The sequence below is a fragment of the Physella acuta genome, unplaced genomic scaffold (assembly GCF_028476545.2).
Source record: "Physella acuta isolate Inbredline_101_S28 unplaced genomic scaffold, ASM2847654v3 ptg000035l, whole genome shotgun sequence".
Classification (NCBI taxonomy): domain Eukaryota; kingdom Metazoa; phylum Mollusca; class Gastropoda; family Physidae; genus Physella; species Physella acuta.
The window spans coordinates 307,616-329,308 of NW_026731555.1; the positions used below are offsets into that span (position 1 = coordinate 307,616).

Here is a 21,693-nt window from a genome sequence, read left to right on the forward strand (position 1 = left end):
GTTGTGTAGGGGGTGTACCGTTGTATGGCTAATTTAGCGTTATGTAGGGGGTGTAGCGTTACATGGCTAATTTAACGTTGTGTAGGGGGTGTAGAGTTGTATGGCTAATTTAGCGTTGTGTAAGGGGTGTAGCGTTGTATGGCTAATTTAGCGTTGTGTAGGGGGTGTACCGTTGTATGGCTAATTTAGCGTTATGTAGGGGGTGTAGCGTTACATGGCTAATTTAACGTTGTGTAGGGGGTGTAGAGTTGTATGGCTAATTTAGCGTTGTGTAAGGGGTGTAGCGTTGTATGGCTAATTTAGCGTTGTGTAGGAGGTGTAACGTTATATGGCTAATTAGCGTTGTGTAGGGGGTTGTAGCGTTGTCTAGCTAATTTAGCGTTGTGTAGGAGGTGTAGCGTTGTATGGCAGATTTACCGTTGAGTGGCGGGTATGTGTAATGTGCACCATGCAGTTTCCCAATGCTATCAGTGGGATGGACATCCCGTGGGACAATCATCTGCCTGTTAGGTTAAGCCCATCCAATACTAATACAACATCTACCTTTTGACTTACATTATCATCGCATGCTTTTTTCTCCCTATTAAACTTATCCAGTAGCGTGTACATCATTTGTCATACTAACACATAGTGATAGCGTTTATATACGCTTGACGAGAAAAACGCATTCATGTCGGATTTCAAAACCAGTTTATTTTCGTAACATTTCAGATATTGCGTTTTTAAATGCACATTAACATTAGACATAATTTATATGTTAATCAATCATTGATTTAAATAATACTACCATGGCTAACACTATTGAAGATAAAACTAACAATTTAAAAAAAACATTATTGAAGTTCTATAGAAGCTATAAACCAGTTTGGTTAATCTCGTAAATGCGATCGTTCACTCCAGGTTGTTGAATGTTTTCACCTGGGATTGATGCACATGTATTTCTCAACTGGGCAAGGTAATGAACGGACACACACGTATCCTATGTTTACACACTCTTGACCATCAGGACACACCCCACACTTTGGGTGATACTGTAACATAAAGAGGCAAAAAATCATGTACTTATTTATAATTTATATAATTATAATTAAATAGTTGCCGTAGAAGCTATAATTGTTTTGTCATCGTGTATCAGTGCATTGAAACCTGTTACATTATCAGGGATGTTATTTCATTATATGGCAATGCGTATTAGGAAAGGGTGGGGGAAAGCGAGGATAAAAAAAAAACAGTAGGCTACATGGTGCAAGATCAAAAAGCCAAAAAGGAATTTGATATAATATGGACAACAAGTTATTTTACACATAAAATATTATATATCATGATTTATCAAAACAAATCGGCCAACCTGAGTGCTTTGTATATAACAAATTAATTATTTAAATACATTTACAATTTAAATGAAATAATTTATGTTTGAAAATATTTTTTAAACTTTTTAAACAATGCGGAATATCTTATTTTATTGTATTATAACATTTGATTGATCAGATACATAGCTAAATCATAGCATGTATTTTAAAATATGTTAATTGATATTCAATATTATATCAATAAACTTTAAAAATTATAATTTTCTATATGTTCAAAATATAGTCAGAATTCATTCTGAATTGGTAACCACATGAAACAAATATGGACGTACATTAACAGGATTCGTACACAGCTGTCCACCACAAGCACTAGCACAGCAGATCTGAACATCTGGACATTCGCTGTCATCTGAGCAGAAGATTCCCCCACACACCCCCACACTGTCATCATTGATCACCTGCAATATGTACCACACTACGTTTGAATTACAGTATGTAAGGTATGATATCATTACCTATTGACATGTTGATATATATATATATATATATATATATATATATATATATATATATATATATATATATATATATATATATATATATATATATATATATATATATACATATATATATATGTACTTTTTTACGCTTTCTTGCAATGGTTTCAGGTCCTATAAGGAAGGTGTGAAAGATACATTTACTTTTTGTGATGAAATTTTATGATGACGAATTTAACGGTATGTATAATCAAACAGTAATCGTTATTTTTCACATTGTTCGCGGTGTATGCTCTTAAAATTACGTACCGGACATCTTCCATTTAACTTCACCTCCGTTTCACAATTTTTCCCTGTGTAAGCCGGTGGGCACACACAGGAGGGGGCATCAGCTGGGGCGGTACATTGGCCTCCATTGTAGCATCGGAAGGTGGCACAGGGGTCGCGGCTGTCTGGAACGAAATTGTTAAATTCTATGTGGAGATGTTGATAAATTACATGGTCACATTAGTGGTGTTCAGTGGCGTAGCCAGGATCGTCTCAAGGGGGGGGGGGGGGTTCCAATTTTTACCCGGGGACAAACTTTCTATTTGCACCCCCCTCATACTTTTATTTGCACCCCCCCCCCCCCCTCAAACTTTCGATTTGCACTCCCCTCATACATTATATATATACCGAGGGGTCTAACCCCCCCCCCCCTGCCTATGCCACTGGTGGTGTTTATGTATTTTTATGTTATATCACAATGTCAAAATTTATATATATATATATATATATATATATATATATATATATATATATATATATATATATATATATATATATACATCTAGATAAATAGATGCATAAACTCTCTCTCTCTCTCTCCGTATATATATATATATATATATATATATATATATATATATATATAGGCCTATATATATATACATATATCAAGATAGTAATACATATTAAAGCTCTCTTAAAAATAGTATTCAAGTCGAATAATAATTATATCAAATCAACAAGCTAATATAACATCTAAAATATATTACTAATCTTTAACCCCCCCCCCCCCCTGACCTGCTTATAACCAACAACGCCACCCACATCACAAACATATATACACTACCACCCCTTACACGCACACATGATCTATTCTTACATTGACAGATGTGCCCGTAGAATCCAGGCGGGCAGATGCATCTGACACTGTTGAGTCTACAGTTACCTCCGTTCTGACACGGACTATATGGACATAACAAGATTCCTGTGGCTCGGAAATATAATCAGCATTTTAAAAATATAAAAACATATTAGCTCTTACAAGCAAGAGGCGGGGATTTTGAATGCAAGAAAAGAAAAATTAATAATCATGCTCAATTTTCAACAATAAAGATTTTTAAGAAAATACTTGAAGGCGTCAAACGTTCAAAATTAAGCATTCATATTTTGTCCAAAATACATCTTTGTGTCGGGTAAATGGAGCACACATTATATATATATATATGTTACGGTCAAAGCCCGAAGTGCGGCCAATGCTAGGATTGGCCGGCCAATCCGCGCATTGGCCGGCTCTCTTGGCCAAAGCCCGAAGAACTTAGCACTAAGATCTTATTTCGTACATTGGCCGGCCAATGCGCGCACTGGCCGGGACGTACTGGCCAAAGTCCGAAGCGCTTAAACTTGACAGCGTATTTTGTACATTGGCCGGCCAATGCGCGCACTGGCCGGTATGTCCTGGCCAATGTTCTATCTAAACTAAGTTGTGATCGCATTTTCATTATTCTGGGTGCGTTTTCATTGAGAGTAACGTATTGTTTAGCTCTTGTTTATATAGCATTCTATATGCAAGGCGACATGGATCAAAAGGGCCGTCAGACCATGAGACAGACATAGCAGATGGCTGTCAAAAGAAAAGAATGTAAATCCATGTTAGTTTCCATATATGGGCTCTCGATAAAATAGTTACTGAGGAAGATCTTGAGAACATTGAACAAGAAATGGAGGTTGCGATAAATGCAACGACATCCTCAGCTAACACTTCTACTGCCGTGGCGGAACGTCCAGACCAGTTGCGTGACAATTATGTGGCCAACAGATTCTGTATAGTTTGTGAAATACATTGTAGTGCAGCTCATTCTTTTGGATCCTGTGGCAACGATGTCCATGCTATTTGTGGAATACCCAATGAAGCAGACGAAGGGTACGGAGGGAACATTACCTGCAGATTGTGTCACAACAAACAAGACATCATAGAACACAGGTCAGCAGCTCATACTGGCTTGCAAACTCAAGGTGCTAAGATGCTTAAAACATCAAATACAAAATTTAAAGATGGTGAAGTGGGTGACAATGTACGCATCCGTTTTCCAGATGTTGACAGAGGTCACGGAGATCCCCGAAGCGTGATTGCAGTTGTCATGAGCGTCGAGGGCGGTTTCTACAAATTAGAAACGGCACATCTATCTATATACTACTAAAAGTCAAGTTTGTTTACATGTTTGAATATTTATTTTTTTGTTTGTTTGTTTGCCTGATCGACTATCTCGCATGGTTGCACTCATCGTGGAAAGCTGTAAAATAGTATGTAGGTAGAGAATAATTTTTTAATGCAGACAGACTGTTAATCACAAATGTATTTAAAGACGTTAATTAATTTATTGATTTATTCATAGTTAAATTAACCGTATTTTTTAAAAAATGTTAATACTTTGAATAAACTTTGTGGGGATAGTGACGTCCCTTGATGTGTTTACTTTTTGGTTCAATAAAAATGGCGGACTCCATCATAGACTTTGTGGCCCATTCAAAAGTTTAACGCGTTACAAAGCTAATTTTCTGCCGGCTATAACTTAAACAATACGTCCGTTTGCTGTATTTATTACGTTCCAACACTTATATCAATTTTAAACTGTCTTTTTTCATTTAGTTTTACAATAAATTTCTCTAGATCTAAAGATCAGCTGTCGAAGGAAAGTTATTTTTTATAGATCTAGATCTAGATCTAGAATCTAGGTCAAATCAAATCTAATTTTCTGTCGGTCATAACTTTAACAATACGTCCGTTTGCTGTATTTATTACGTTCCAACACTTATATCAATTTTCAACTGTCTTTTTTCATTTAGTTTTACAATAAATTTCTCTAGATCTACAATCTGTCCAAGAAAGTTATTTATTTATAGATCTAGATCTAGAATCTAGAATCTAAATCTAGGTCAAATCAAAAATTTATTAGTTATAGATCTTAATACAAACCAAAAAAGAAACGAGACTTAAGCAAACCAGTCGTAGATCTAGAATATAGATAATTCTATCTAGATTTAGATAATAATGAGTTTCTATATACTAAAATATTTTAGACCTTTATTATTTTGTATAGGCCTAAATCTTTGTTTCGACTATGCAAATTTTGAAGTGCTGGCTCCAGGGCGTATTTGCGCAGCTTAAGATTCATACGCTGCTTCTATACCGGAATTTTGCTAAATTATAAACGTAAATTCTAAATATAGCTCAGTCGTAGATCTAAAATATAGATAATTCTATCTAGATTTAGATAATAGCGATTTTCTATATACTAAACTATTTTAGACCTTTATTATTTTATATAAATCTTTGTTTGGAATATGGTAATTTTGAAATGCTCGCTCCGGGCCTATCAGCGTAGCTAATGATTAGATCTAGATCTAGATTCTAGATCTAGCAAGAAAAACTAAACTTAAGACCTAAGCAAGCGAGTCGTAGAATCTAGATCTAGATAATTCTATCTAGATCTAGCTAATTTCAGAACTTCTTTATTTTATATAAATCTTTGTTTGGCTAATTTAAGATAAAATTTAATTTGAAAGTTTCATAAGGAGACTCAAAGTATAGTATAAAAATTCACTTGTGACGTGAAGAGTAAATAGCTATGTTGGTAGAGTAGTCGGCTCTCATGCAATTGGCACGGGTTCTAGACCAATGTCAATGATATTTTTGTTTTCAATTTTTTTTTTAGATGTGAATGATAAAGTTGCCTATCTGAACTTGGTAGGATACAGGGCAGGTGAAGTAGAGTTCATCTGTTTCTTTGTCCTAAGCATATGAAAGGATAGTGTGGTCAGAGACATGCTCGGCTGGAATTGTTTTTTAAACGATAAAAACATGTTGTCTGAGACTTGGCGGGACACTGGGCAGGTGAAGTAGAGTTGAGTAGGTCACCTGTGACGTCAGTATATGAAGGGATAGTCCGAAATCGGTGTTTTCGGTGTATTTAAAAGATAAAAAACATATTTTTTAATGTGGGGTATGTTTTTTGTGACGATAAGTGACACTGAAGTAGCGTAGCGAGGAGGGGGGGGGGGCGGGAGGGGGAGGGGAAGCGGGGGGGGGGGGGGGGGGAAGGGGATGTGGAGGGGGGGCGGGGGGGGGACATATGTTGGGGCGTCAAAATGGTTTGGAAAAATAAATTGAAAGGTTGAGGGGGGTGCAAATCGAAAGGTTGAGGGGGTGCAAATCGAAAGTTTGAGTGGGGGGGGGGTGCACATCAAAAGTTTGAGGGGGGGGGTTGCAAATCGAAATCTTGCGGGGGGGGGGGGGGGGGGTTCAAATCGAAAAGTTTGTCCCCGGGCGCTGGGAAGGGTCGCTATGCCTCTGAGTGACAGACGTGATGTTTTTTGATGGATGACCCCGAAACCCACAGTTATCCAAGGGATGACGGGTAGTCTAGTATACTACTAAAAGTCAAGTTTGTTTACATGTTTGAATATTTATTTTTTTGTTTGTTTGTTTGCCTGATCGAATATCTCGCATGGTTGCACTCATCGTGGAAAGCTGTAAAATAGTATGTAGGTAGAGAATAATTTTTTAATGCAGACAGACTGTTAATCACAAATTTATTTAAAGACGTTAATTAATTTATTGATTTATTCATACGCAGAATAACCCATTTTTTTTTTAAATGTTAAAACCTTGACTAAACTTTGTGGGAATAGTGACGTCACAGGTTTTTGTTTACTCTTTAGTACAAGAAAATGGCGGCGTCTATTGAAGAAAATTGTGTTCCCATTCAAAAGTTTAACGCGTTCTAAATCTAATTTTCTGTCGGTCATAACTTTAACAATACGTCCGTTTGCTGTATTTATTACGTCCCAACACTTATATCAATTTTAAACTGTCTTTTTTCATTTAGTTTTTCAATAAATTTCTCTAGATCTAAAGATCAGCTGTCGAAGGAAAGTTATTTATAGATCTAGATCTAGAATCTAGGTCAAATCAAATCTAATTTTCTGTCGGTCATAACTTTAACAATACGTCCGTTTGCTGTATTTATTACGTTCCAACACTTATATCAATTTTCAACTGTCTTTTTCATTTTGTTTTACGATAAATTTCTCTAGATCTACAATCTGTCCAAGAAAGTTATTTATTTATTTATAGATCTAGATCTAGAATCTAGGCCAAATCAAATATTTATTGATTATAAATACAATCAAAAAAAAAAAAAGAGACTTAAGCAAACCAGTCGTAGATCTAGAATATAGATAATTCTATTCTATCTAGATTTAGATAATAGTGATTTTCTATATACTAAACTATTTTAGACCTTTATTATTTTATATAAATCTTTGTTTGGAATATGGTAATTTTGAAATGCTCGCTCCGGGCCCATCAGCGTAGCTAATGATTAGATCTAGATCTAGATTCTAGATCTAGCAAGAAAAACTAAACTTAAGACTTAAGCAAACGAGTCGTAGAATATAGATCTAGATAATTCTATCTAGATCTAGATAATTTCAGACCTTCTTTATTTTATATAAATCTTTGTTTGTATAGCTATGAAATATGCTAATTGGGAAACGTCGCTCCATGGCCTCTATTTGCATAATTTAAGATTTATACGCGGCTTCTATACTGCTAATTTTGCAAAATTATGAACGTAAACTCTAGATATAGCTCAGTCGTAGATCTAGAATATAGATAATTCTATCTAGATTTAGATAATAATAAGTTTCTATGGAATTGGCTAATTTAAGATAAAATTTAATTTGAAAGTTAGTACTACTAGACTTAGATCTAGATCTAGAATCTATGCGCTTAAATCAAGTTGCATAAGTATAGTATAAAAATTCACTTGTGACGTCACGTGTAAATAGCTAAGTTGGTAGCGTAGCCCGCTCTCATGTGGGTGGCACAGGTTCTAGACCAATATGTCAATGATATTTTTTTTTTTTTTTAGATGTGAATGATAAAGTTGCCTATCTGAACTTGGAAGGATACAAGGCAGGTGAAGTAGAGTTCATCTGTTTCTTTGTCCTAAGCATATGAAAGGATAGTGTGGTCAGAGACATGCTCGGCTGGAATCGACACTGGGCAGGTGAAGTAGAGTTGAGTAGGTCACATGTGACGTCAGTATATGAAGGGAAAGTCCGAAATCGGTGTTTTCGGTGTTTTTAAAAGATAAGAAACATATTTTTGAATGTGGGATCTGTTTTTTGTGACGATAAGTGACACTGCAGTAGCGTAGCGAGGAGGGGGGGGGGGGGGCGGGAGGGGGAGGGGAGGCGGGGGGGGGGGGAGGGGAGGTGGAGGTGGAGGGGGGAAGGGGGGCGCGTGGGGGGACATATGTTGGGGCGCCAAAATGGTTTGGAAAAATAAATTGAAAGGTTGAGGGGGGTGCAAATCGAAAGTTTGAATGGGGGGGTGCACATCAAAAGTTTGAGGGGGGGGGGGGTGCAAATCGAAATCTTGCGGGGGGGGGGGGGGTTCAAATCGAAAAGTTTGTCCCCGGGCGCCGGGAAGGGTCGCTATGCCTCTGAGTGACAGACGTGATGTTTTTTGATGGATGACCCCCGAAACCCACAGTTATCCAACGGATGACGGGTAGTCTAGTGGTGTTCTAAAACAACTGTATGCTAAAAGTGAGTTTTCAATTATTCACGAAAAACTGCTCTTATTGTCGTCAGTTGGCACTGAGGAAAAATCACTACGAACCATCGCATCTTCACAATCATTGACTGGGGGCCAACAAATCGCTGCAAGTGTAAAAATAACAAGCTGCTATGTAATTCTAAATGCCATATAAGTTCCACTTGTTGTAACAAATGATGATATTGATAGATTGAGACTATAGTACAATAAAAAATTTGAATGTTTCTGTCATTTACTTTAATTAATAATCAATAAAGACTTAATTTCATGATCATTACGGCATAAAAAAACACACCAAAATCTGCTCATGATCTTCTAATTCGAACTTTGGCCGGTCGTCCCTAGCCAGATGATCTTCTAATTAAGACTTCGGCCGGTCCACCATGGCCAGTCCGCGGACTGGCCGGCCAAAGGCCGAAATCAAGCAAAGTTTTGGACTTTGACCGACCTATGGGAGGCGATATTGGCCAATGCGCGGATTGGCCGGCCAATCCTAGCATTGGCCGACTTCGGGCTTTGACCGTAACATATATATATATATATATATATATATATATATATATATATATATATATATATATGTGTGTGTGTGTGTATATATATATATATATATATATATATATATACACACACACACATATATATATATATATATATATATATATATATATATATATATATACACACACACACATATATATATATATATATATATACATATATACATATATATATACATAAATATATATATATATATATATATATATATATATGTGTATATATATATGTGTATATATATATATATATATATATACATATATATATATATATATATATATATATATATATATATATATATATATATATATATATATATATATACACATATATATATACACACATATATATACATATATATATATATATACAAGTATAATGGCGAAGGTACTGATATTAAAATACCACTTCAACTTCCCTTTAAGATAAGATTTTCTTTGTGTTATTTTACGCTTCGACCTTTCATTCAGATTTCTTTTTTTTCAGTGGTAAATTCCACTGACAAATGCACAGAAATATACACATTTGTACATGATATGCTCATAGATATAACTATAACCAACACATATTTTAATAAAGGAAAACGCTAAAAAAAAGAGTGATTTATTGATTTTATAAGCAAAATTAACTTTTTATTATAAACGATTTTTAAACCTTTAGTTAAAGCTTAATTAAAATGCTAAATGAGCAAACGCCTAATCAATGATTTCATTAACCCAAATTAACATAAGACCAGCGTTTTCACATACTCACCTGCACCTCCCTATAGATAAAAATTAAAATATAGTTTTATTCGACTGTGTAATTCTAAAATACTGAACAGTTAATATGATTACTGTTAGTTTAAGTGTTAAGTTTTTATAAAAGCAAGTGACTAAAACCCTAACGCATTCTCAACCCAATTACATGTTTGTAACCTATAGATATTCATTGTATATGCCACGTACACATTAGACATGTCTTTGGAAATGTATTTATTTATTTTTATGCAAGGTTCATTATTGTACCATCTTCCATTTACAAAATACAACTAGCTCTCATAACTGGACTCAATATATTAAAATATAAGAGATATGGTTCATGTCATAATTGTACATTTATGTCTGTTTTAAACTATCTCTCTAATACAAGTGTATCTAATACATTGACAACTATTTTCTACTCATACTTACTTACTTACTTACTTAGTCCTCTTTGCTCCTTATGGAGCATAGGGCCTCCACCATTTCCTTCCATTTCTTCCTATCCTCGGCTATTAATTTTGACATCTCCCAAGACATCCTTATTGGCTTCAGTTCTTCAAGAAGACTCCGCCTCCAGGTCTGTCTTGGGCGCCCTCTCTTCCGCTTTCCCTGGGGGTTCCACTCAAGCGCTTGGCGTGTAACATTTGTGTGAGCCTTTCGCAGTGTGTGACCCACCCAGTGCCACTTCCTCCTTCTTATTTGCACACCTATAGGCTCCTGCCTAGCTTTACTCCATAGTTCCAAGTTCGGCACTTTGTCCTGCCATCTCAGTTTCAGTATCTGTCTAAGGCATCTATTCATGAAGGTCTGTATCTTTGCTGTGCTTGCCTTGGAGACTCTCCATGTCTCTGCTCCATACAGCAGAACTGCCTTGACATTAGAGTTAAATATCCTAATTTTTGTGGTAATGGAGATGGCCGAACTTTTCCATATGGGTCGCAGGACTGTGAAAGCGCAGCGGGCTTTATTAACTCTAGCGCGTATGTCCTCCTCTGTGCCTCCCGTTTTGCTGATCTTGCTGCCAAGATAGACAAACTCTTGCACATCATTTACCTGTCTTCCGTCTATTGACACTGGAGCCTCCTGTTTATTGTTAATTCTCATCATTTCCGTCTTTTCTTTGTTGATCTTCAGACCTACGCGCTGCGAGATGGCTCCTAATGCATCAACTTTTTCTTGCATGTCCTGTAGCCTGTGCGAGAGTAAGGCAAGATCATCTGCAAACTCCAGATCTTCTAGTTTCCCCGTGAGTGTCCACTATTTTCTACTCATGGCTGTCTAATAGTTTTCGCTTTAAAATAATAGATCACTATACAACAAGCACTAAAAGTAGACGTAACTTACCTCAAGTAACACAGCTAACACCTAGGTGGTAAAAAAATGGAAATATATGAGTATATAAATATATAAATAAATATCCTTTATCTTTATGTATATGTATATGTATATGTATATGTATATGTATATATATGTATATATATATATATATATATATATATATATATATATATATATATATATATATATATATATATATATATATATATACATATACATATACATAGATAAAGATATAGGATATAGATGTCTGTTTGTGTTTAGTTATTTTAAAATTTATATTAATGAGTACACATGTGTATATAATTAGGGATTTTTTTAATGGGTGAATTATATATATATATATATATATATATATATATATATATATATATATATATATATATATATATATATATATATATATATATATATACATATATATATATATATATATATATATATATATATATATATATATATATATATATATATATATATATATATATATGTTGATATCATATATTTAAGTATTATAACAGGTTAATTGAAATAAAATGTAATATCAAATGTATAACATGATATTCTTATAAAAAAAACTTACGGCGATACAGAGCAGAGGAGACATGTTGCTAGTCTTGCTGCACAAACTACTATTGATCAACTGACCTAACCCTACTGTAATTACAAATTATGTTAAAACAAACCACGTGACAGAGGGCAATTTTTTTAAACACTTAAAGTGTTGTTAGGGGATGGGGGCGTGCTTATCATCGACAACGTTGTTTTTAAAATTCGGTGTGTTAAAAAATATACCTTCGATCTTACTCAACTTACTTCGTTTTTGCTTTACTACGCCAAATTTGTGTTTTAAAATATCTCTTGATATTTACTTGATATTTTAATAAATATTTTTTAATAATAATAGTATGAATATAATAAACATCAGAATAACATAATCACGGGAATCTTTAACACATTTTTTTGGATTGGTCTTTGTTTAGTATGCGTTTAAATTATAAATATCAAAGCCTATTTACATATTTTAATGTGGTCGCCTATAAGACTATAAAAAAAAGCAAAATGTCATGGAAGTAGTGTGAACGTTTGTCTATCTTTCAACGCAACAGCGTGTGTTTCTTACCTGGAACAATCACTAACGTAGTAGATGTTATTTTTTTTTTCAAACTCTATTAAAATGTGTAGAACTAGTATTTATTTTGGCGGAATCTGAGCTCTCAAAACAGCCTGGCATACTTCTTCCCCCACCCCTCCATATTGTTGGTATTGTAGTTCCGCCGCTGTTTTTCATTAAAGTATGCCCAGCATTAAAAAAAAAAAAGAAAACTCTTTTAGGTATCATCTAATTTTTTGTAGATCACATTTATGTTTTACTAGCCGTCCCGGCCAGGCCCTGCTCTGGCTTCTGTGAAAAACCTTTCTGTTAAAGACCATTACCTGTGTGTTTAGTAATCATCATAAACCCGGCATTGCTCACCCAAACCACGACCAACCAAAACCAAAACAACAAAACGCAAACATAACGCTAACACAATTACAAATACAAACGAAAACAAAAACCTAGCAACAAACCCAACCACAACCACAAACACCAATACAAACACAAAGAAAAAACAAACAAAAAAGCAAACGAAAACAAAAACCTAACAACAAACCCAACCACAAACACCAATACCAACAAAAAAAAAAACAAAAACGAAAAAGCAAACGAAAACAAACCAAATCCAAACGCAAAACCAACCAAAAACACAAATACAAACCCAAACAAAAAAACACAAACAAAAACGAAAAAAGAAAGAACGAAAACAAACCAAATCCAAACGCAAAACCAACCAAAAACACAAATACAAACCCAAACAAAAAAAAACAAAAACGAAAAAAGAAAGAACAAAAACGAACCAAATCAAAACGCAACCACTAACGCAAACCCACCTAAACACAAAGAAAACACTAACGCGAACATAAACGCCCGGGGCAGAATCGCCTGTTTTAGCTTAATAAACGACTATAGTACCCCAACTTATTCATAGTTTTTGCACTCACTTAAACGAACGCGCCTGTTTCAATTTAATGAACAATTATAATACTCCAAGCTTATCCGTAAAATACCTAAAACATTTGCACTTGATCAATCCCCGCTAATTATGTAATTATTTTTTTCCCAACACCAAAACAAAGTAATTAAAAAGTAAATGCTTTTCAACTAATGCAATGGGTTTCATAAAGGGAAGTAATTGTGTTTTGCCTAATTTATCAAAGGGAAGTAAGCGCTATAGGACTAAATAAAAACATAATTAGAATTTTTGTAAAAGATGATATTTTTTTTTAAACTTGTGTTTAATGAACATGCCGGCAATTATTACTATAATTTGAAAAATGAAAATGATTTCCCAACACTTTTAATAGTAATTTTTTAACTCATAAATTTAGACAAACGCGCACGATAATTGATCTAACACTTAAATCCGTAGAAATGCCAACGACAAACATATGCGTTACAGAATTGAGCTTTAGATATTAGATTAATGTTATATTGTCTGCACATTATCGTTTTAAAGGGTAGATAAATTAGAACAATATAAACACGAACTACTCTACAATTTACTGCTAACTAAATTTTATAAAACATACCAGTACAAATGTAACACCGTTAAATGAATTACAATTTACATTTACCATACAAATGTAACACCCTTAAATGAATTATATTAACATTTACCATACAAATGTAACACCCTTAAATGAATTACATTAACATTTACCATACAAATGTAACACCCTTAAATGAATTACATTAACATATACCATACAAATATAACTACCTTAAATAAAATACATTAACATTTACCTTACAAATGTAACAACCTTAAATAAAATACATTAACATTTACTATACAAATGTCAATATTTTTAGACAATAACACAATACAATATGGACATTTTATTCACACAAGTTTATTTGTAGTATGCTTTTTGACAATTTATTGAGATTAGGATAAAAGGAATATAGTTTAATCACAAAAACAAATAGGCATACAATTAGCAGTTTTTATAAAATTTTATAATGGTTTTATATTAAGGTTCTATTGGAGTTTTAAATTAGTAAGGTAAATCGACTGGATTATTATGAATTCCAGCTTGTTTTATGGTTTCACTCGAGGATGACGCACCTGTACTTTTTACCTATTTTCATGCAATCCTCAGGTACGGGACACCCGCCACAGGTAGGGTTGTAGAGCTGTAAAGAAAATATCATATTTTTTATATTTTTTCATACGTTTATTTTCAAATAGAAGTAATTACATCAGCATATACAATGTTTGTGGACGTTAATATATAACATAATTTAAACATTTACAAAAATTATAATTTACAAGAACAACTTGGTGAACAGTGCTAAACAATGATTTGTGGATCAACAATTCAAATGAAGGTAATTAGAAATAAGGAAATTCATAAACATTATTTTTACCATAATAGCGTTAAATCTTTTTACAGTTCTGTAGGGCATTTATATATATTATTAAAACATGTATAATATCACAGGTTTCAATTTAAGTATTCAAGTACTGGTAGCCTTTAATAAACCCATACATACCTTCATTAAAAATCAACCATCCGTAATCAATATTACACGATGGTTACAAATCTGATCGAGTTGTCGCTTGGGATTAATTATGTTGTTACCTCCCCTTTTAATTAGGTTTATTTGATATAATCTTTAAAGACTAATCTAATATAAATAGATTAAAATATAGTCGAGAAAGTGTACGTGTATTTTATAGACTTGCCACAAACCCACAAACAAACCGACAGACATTGTAAATTTAATGAATGCATATTGAAAGGACATACGAGTTCAAGGTGATTGGGCACGTAAGTACATCTTCTGCCAGTAGCGAAGTTACAACAGATATGATCATCTGCACAAGATAAGTCATCTCGACATTCTTTTCCTTCATCTATTACAAATCCATTTTTTTCTTTAGCCTGCAAAATGTAACACAACATGTAAGAATATACATATTAGCTGTACTATTATTTGTATATAATATATTTGTTTAGAATAAAATTAGGTTAGGAAACATTATGCTTACGTTTTGGTAGTTATACTAATTGATTAAAAAATGATACTCTGACAAAAATGTATGCTTTCCGAATATATTTATTATACAATGTGATGCTCGTGCTAGTCTGAAGCGAGATTAGAGATAATAAGGTTTATCTCTTGTGTTAATGTTATTGGTAGGTGACGCGCTGTATTAGTTATCAGCGGCATTTATATGTGTGTGTTTGTGTGTGTGTGTGGGGGGGGGGTCGTGGTTGCGTGTGTATGTGGGGTTGGGTGGGTGGGATTGTGGGTGTGTGTGCTGTAAATTATTGTCATTGTAATCCATCAGCTGTCACTGCTCATCAAATTAATATCACGTACTGGACATCTGACAGTAGTCAATTTTTTTTCACATCGTCGTCCGGTGAAATCAGGTGGACACACACAGGTAGGGGGGTAGTCATAGCGACTGATGCAGTATCCCCCATTGTAGCAGATGAACCTGGAACATCGATCTTCACTGCCTAGAACAAAATACACGAAATATTTAAGTTGTGCTGAGATCATCAGATCTATATAACTTAAAAACAAAAATATGTGAAGATTACAGTCACAAAACTTTTTGATTCATATCTATTATTTATATAATTATAAAGCGGTGGACGTGCCCTGGGGACATTGGCCACCTCTCTAACGCTCCCCCCCACCACCCCCTAAACCTACACGCGGAGTTGCCTAGACAAAAAAAATCTTAATTTTATCAAATTCAAATAGCTGTATTAATTGTTTAAAAAACAAAATACTAACATCGAGGTTATGTATATATTTATATATATATATATATATATATATATATATATATATATATATATATATATATATATATATATATATATATATAATTATCAATCCACTTTTAATTAAAATCGTTGATTTCTCTTGTCCTTGTTAATTAACTGAAATTACTGATGCGTTAAGGCCAGTTGATATTATCTATTGTTTACTCACCAACCGCACTCTATTGATAAAAATGGAAAATATATTTTATTCAGATATTTTACAGGCTAATAGCTGAAATAGTGAATATATATGTTTTAACATAATATTTAAATAAAGAAGGACAATTTTTATCATATAAATTTGTTACATTTATAATTTGAGTGTTTTACTACATCGGATTACTAAATATCATAAAGTATGTACTACGTTGATACCTGCGAGAACTATTACACTTAAAACAAACATATTATGACTATTAAAACTTAAATTCGCTTGAAATGGCTTTGTTAAAATAAGTAGATATGGAATGAACTCACTGTAATTAGCACGGCAGTCACCTAATTAGGATAACAAAATATAGTTAGTCGTCACTATAATTTCTTGAACAAGCACACACACATACATAACACAAACATATATACATAGGGTAACAATACATATATACATACACAATATATATATATGTATATATATATATATATATATATATATATATATATATATATATATATATATATATATATATATATATAGCCTACCCGTCCCCGCGCGTTGCAGCGGGGATAGAAGAAAGTTTGACGAAATATATTAGAAGGATTTCACCAATGCGCTTTTATCATATGTTCTTAGATGCGTGACCTTCTTTTCTAATAGTGAATTATTTATATGTAAACAATGCCTGCGCTTGGATCATAAATATCGGGACACGGGTTTACCTACACTACCGCATGAAAACCTTGAGTGTACATTAATCACTCACCAAAATAATATGGTAGAACACACTTCGGTGACCGCCCATATGTCAGAGACGTAGAGTGGCGCTCTCAGGAGCCTCCCGCCCCCACCCCCGATTACATTACCGCATAGGCGAGGCGTACGACCCCTGGCTAATTAAAACTAACAAGCGCCAAATAGCATCCTGTTAACAATGATGCAGATTACGTCATTCAATAAAGTGACACAAATGAACAGGATTTGTTATGTAACACATAAACAAACTAATTTACGTGTTTTAAACATCAGTGTGACTGATATAATATGTTAGCGTTACTAATGGTCTATTCTTAGATGCTCGATCTCAATTTCTGATTGGATTATCTAAAAATAGATGCTAATTGCATCATTCGCAAAGAGGCGAAACTGTTTGAATTTTTTTTACGGACAAAAAGAAACATCCCAGTTAATAATCTAACCTTGGTTAATTTCTTATTATTAAAGTAAAACGTATTACATGGCCCTCATTGGCCCATGTGAGCTTTGGGGGCCGAAACAGACATTGTTTTTTATTTGCAGCCTAATCGCACCCTACCAGTGCGCCAGAGAACACGCCAGATTCAATTTAGTGAGCGCTTGTAACGCCCCACCCTATTCATTGTCTATTGTTTAGACCGATCGTAGTCACCATAGCGCTCACGGGAAAGATCAGGGCGCCAAATCGCATCATGCCGGTGGGCCGCCCATGCAAAACTAAATCTCCCCGCCTTTACCACTCACTCACCCCTATTCCCCACTCCCATCCCTGAAACCTTCACGGGAGTATTCATCAACTCCCTAAAGTTTTATGGCACCGGGATAAACTGTGTCGAACCGCAATCGTCTATTTTTTATACCGTATATTGAGAAAAATTCCACCATTCCGTGGCGCCGCCCTTGCGAAAATAAAAATGGCTTTTTTACAGTACCCTTTCCTGGAGTGTTCTGATCAAGTCCCTGAAGTTTGATGGCTAACGGATAAACATTGTGAGACCGCAATCGACTTTTATTTTATATACCGTATATAGAGAAAAAAAATCGCGCCCTGCAGGGGCGCCACCCCTGCCAATTAGAAAAAAAATGGTTTCTCAGAAACCTCCACAGGAATATTCTTAGCAACTTCCCAAAGTATCATGGCAATCATGTGAAAAGTGTCACTGCAATTCACTTGTATTATTTTTATATACCGTATATAGAGAAAAATCGCACCCTCCCGTGGCGCCGCCCTTGCAAACTTAAAAATATTTTTTTACAAAACCCTTCCCTATAGTGTTATAATGAACTCTCCAAAGTCTCATGGCTATCGGATGAACGATGTGAGGCCAAAATCGACTTTTATTTTTATATACCGTATACAAAGAAAAAACAAATTGCGCCCAGCCGGGGCGCCACCCCTGCAAATTTGAATTTTTTTTTTCCGCAGAAAAGTCCCCAGGAATATTCACAACAACTTCCCAAAGTTTCACGGCGATGTGACGAGAGGAGTAGTAATGCATAAAAGACAGACACACACACACACACACAAACAAAGATACATTGCTTTATATATAGAGAGAGAGATAGATAGAAGATATATATATATATATATATATATATATACAGAGAGAGGAGTGAGAGGAGAGAATATATATATATATGTATATATATATATATATATATATATATATATATATATATATATATATATATATATATATATATATATATATATATATATATATATATATATATATATATATACATATATATATATATATATATATATATATATATATATAATACAGGGAGAGAAATACTTTTTTGTTTAAATATACCTAAAAGATTTATAATAGGTTTAGGAATAAACAAACAATGGTTGAATATCTACACCATATGTTGGTGTATTTGAATGAAGATCAACTTACTGTTAAACAGAACAGACACGACCACATTTCGATAGCTACTGTAAAATAAATTACTTTCGACCAGTCTCACAGCTTCACTCTAATTAAAAATACTTGACGAGTCACGTGATGCGGTGCAGCATTGTTTACCACTCTGGATAAAATATGGGGGAAATAATTTTGTGTGCAAAAATATCTATCTTTATATCCTTAGTCCAGCGATAGCAATTTTATAACTACTTTAAGAGCAAAGAGTTACTAGACACTTTTCCAAAAGAGTTTTTGTATTCTAAATAAAATAAAGCTTAAACATTTTGTTAAAATTTCTATGAAATGTGTTAGAATTAAACATAGACAATCGTGATGAATCACCACATTTTCTAGGTCAATATTTTAAAGAGTTATTAAATTAAAATTTTCTATGGTTTTCAGTTTTAAATTGACTTAAAATTAAAAACAAAACATACGTACTTGCCAAAGCAAAATAGATGGTACCTGAGTTTATTGATTGAACGACTAATCAATTTTTCAACACGTAGATTGCGGCTAGGACAAATTATCTTAAATAAAATACCCCAGACAAAATATGTTACGGCAAATTAATAATCCCATATATTTTGTCTATGATAGCAATGTTACTCACAGTTTTTTCCAGACTTTTTTCTTCAGTGGGAATGGGGGGGGGGGGGGGAGACTTGAAATTTTCGGGAAGGCGGACTGAAATGTCCAGGGGGGGGGGGGGGGGCGAACGCTGTTAAAAGTATATTTTCTATATAAATTCCATTTTATTCGGAAAAGATGCTTGGAAGAAACACTGGTTAGTCATATATTTAGTCATGAGATATTTAGTTTTGATATATTTGGTTCTAGTACCAATATTCTTATAATAATAGGAAAACATTGAAATTCCCTATATACCTACTAAAATAGAGCAATCACTGAATGTGCATTGGAAATCCAAGCACAAATCCTGGGCCCTAATTATAGAACAGCCAGATGCTCAATTAATTTATAGACGCTTTTAAATAGATGAAAATGCACTTTTTACTTTACCTTTCGTTTGGTTTAAATTAAATAAAACATATATATATATATATATATATATATATATATATATATATATATATATATATATATATATATATATTCACGTTTCCATACGATTATAACATCTAAATAACATATTTATGGCTGATTTATATTTAATGTTTCTGTAAAAAAAATTAAAACATCGTTTGAGCAGTCCGAATGTCTGTGAGAAGAAATCTCTCAAGAAAAAGATCAACTTGCATGACACCTGTCTTACCTTGACCCTACAAACTCACGTTCACAGCCGGGCAGGTCCCAGGCTTCTCTGCTGGGTCAGGTTTGCCGAAGCAACAGGTTCCCCCACCCCTCAGGTCGTCCACACACACTGAGCCCTGGGGACAGTCCCGAGTGGCCAAAGGTCCTCTACACTTGACCTGACTGTAGGACGTGTTGTCTGAGGTTTCCAGTAGGACCTGTAGGTATCGCTGTCTGTTGCACTCAGTGTAAAGCTGAAATCATGAAATTCTGTCCGTTTTACACCCTGGGGTCAACCCAGTGTTCTTGGTATCAGACTCTGGTCTAAGAAATTACAATCCATTCGATGTAGTTACGCTGATTACAAATTTACTTTTGGAGAAATCTCGTAGAAACAAATGGAGGTAGTTTTTTTAGTGCAACCTCTTGTCGTGGCGGATGTAGCGCTTTGCGGCTGGTAGACTATAAAGTTATTAGGCAAATGTGGTGGGTGTCGAGTTTTGTTGTTAACGTAGTGTTTTTTTGGTGGATGTAGGGTTGTATGGATAGTTTAGCGGTGTGTGTGTGTGTGGTGTTGTGTGGTGTGTGTCGTGTAGTGTGGTTGGTGACGATTTCTGCTACTAGTATAGCGGTTTTTGATGGGTGAAGCATTGTGTGGTGGGGGTAGCGTAATGTGGTTTGCGTCGTGTTGTGTGGTGTATGTAGCATTGAGCGGATTGTGTAATGATGTTTGGCTAATTTAGCTTTATGTGGCGGATAGACATCACGGGAGGCTATAATCTGCATGTTGGGTTAAGTCCAGTCAATACTACGAGCCGACGCGCGGCATATCATACGCCGCTTTTTAGTTGTTTTATTTTCTACTTTTCAGTAATTCATAATTTGTGAGTTCGACAGTACCAATGCTGCCACTGAAAATATTTGCGTTAAAACACTGTCAGTAGGTCGTTAAGAACGATACTACCCCCACCCTCCTTTCCCCTAACCCCTACCCTACACCCACCCATCAATCCCCCCCACCCCCACCCCACGTGAAAACAGCCTCCTCGTAGTTACCTCCCCTAAGTTTAAAATAGTTTCAAACTAAATTATCTGCCCCTAATAGCCGTCACTAAACCCGCTCTATGATTGTAAAAATTTAGCGTGAACCACAGCTCACCAGACCATGTAAGGGTGGGGTGGTAGGGAACGCGCTTACAGCTTGTTTTCTAGCGTCTCCCAGAAGAGAATTATATATATATAGATAGTTACATTTTGACTAACATTATCGTATCGTGCTTCCCCCTATTAAACTTTTCCAGTAATATGGACATCATGTTTCAGTTTAACACACAGTGATCGTGTTTATATTCTTGGCGAAAAACAACACATTCATGTCAGAT

General features: G+C 34.5%; 1 protein-coding gene and 3 long non-coding RNA genes across 4 annotated transcripts; all 4 read right to left on the reverse strand.

The window, feature by feature from the left end:
- Positions 1 to 673: 673 nt before the first annotated feature.
- LOC131942479 (uncharacterized) lies at positions 674 to 3,084 on the reverse strand. Its single transcript, XR_009386768.1, has 4 exons — positions 2,958 to 3,084; positions 2,120 to 2,262; positions 1,646 to 1,771; positions 674 to 1,031 (listed from the first exon to the last, which is right to left on the reverse strand). It is a non-coding gene; the product is annotated as an uncharacterized LOC131942479 (long non-coding RNA).
- Positions 3,085 to 9,648: 6,564 nt separating this feature from the next.
- On the reverse strand, positions 9,649 to 12,019 carry LOC131942473 (uncharacterized). Its single transcript, XR_009386766.1, has 3 exons — positions 11,925 to 12,019; positions 11,348 to 11,368; positions 9,649 to 10,023 (listed from the first exon to the last, which is right to left on the reverse strand). It is a non-coding gene; the product is annotated as an uncharacterized LOC131942473 (long non-coding RNA).
- Positions 12,020 to 14,276: 2,257 nt separating this feature from the next.
- On the reverse strand, positions 14,277 to 21,686 carry LOC131942385 (neurogenic locus notch homolog protein 1-like). The gene is made up of 6 exons (XM_059302225.1): positions 21,645 to 21,686; positions 20,353 to 20,565; positions 16,401 to 16,410; positions 15,774 to 15,916; positions 15,197 to 15,331; positions 14,277 to 14,579 (listed from the first exon to the last, which is right to left on the reverse strand). Exons 1-6 carry the CDS (start codon positions 21,684 to 21,686, stop codon positions 14,493 to 14,495), a joined length of 630 nt encoding a protein of 209 aa, XP_059158208.1. The 3' UTR covers positions 14,277 to 14,492.
- LOC131942457 (uncharacterized) lies at positions 16,400 to 19,137 on the reverse strand. The gene is made up of 3 exons (XR_009386758.1): positions 19,049 to 19,137; positions 16,709 to 16,729; positions 16,400 to 16,410 (listed from the first exon to the last, which is right to left on the reverse strand). It is a non-coding gene; the product is annotated as an uncharacterized LOC131942457 (long non-coding RNA).
- Positions 21,687 to 21,693: the final 7 nt, after the last annotated feature.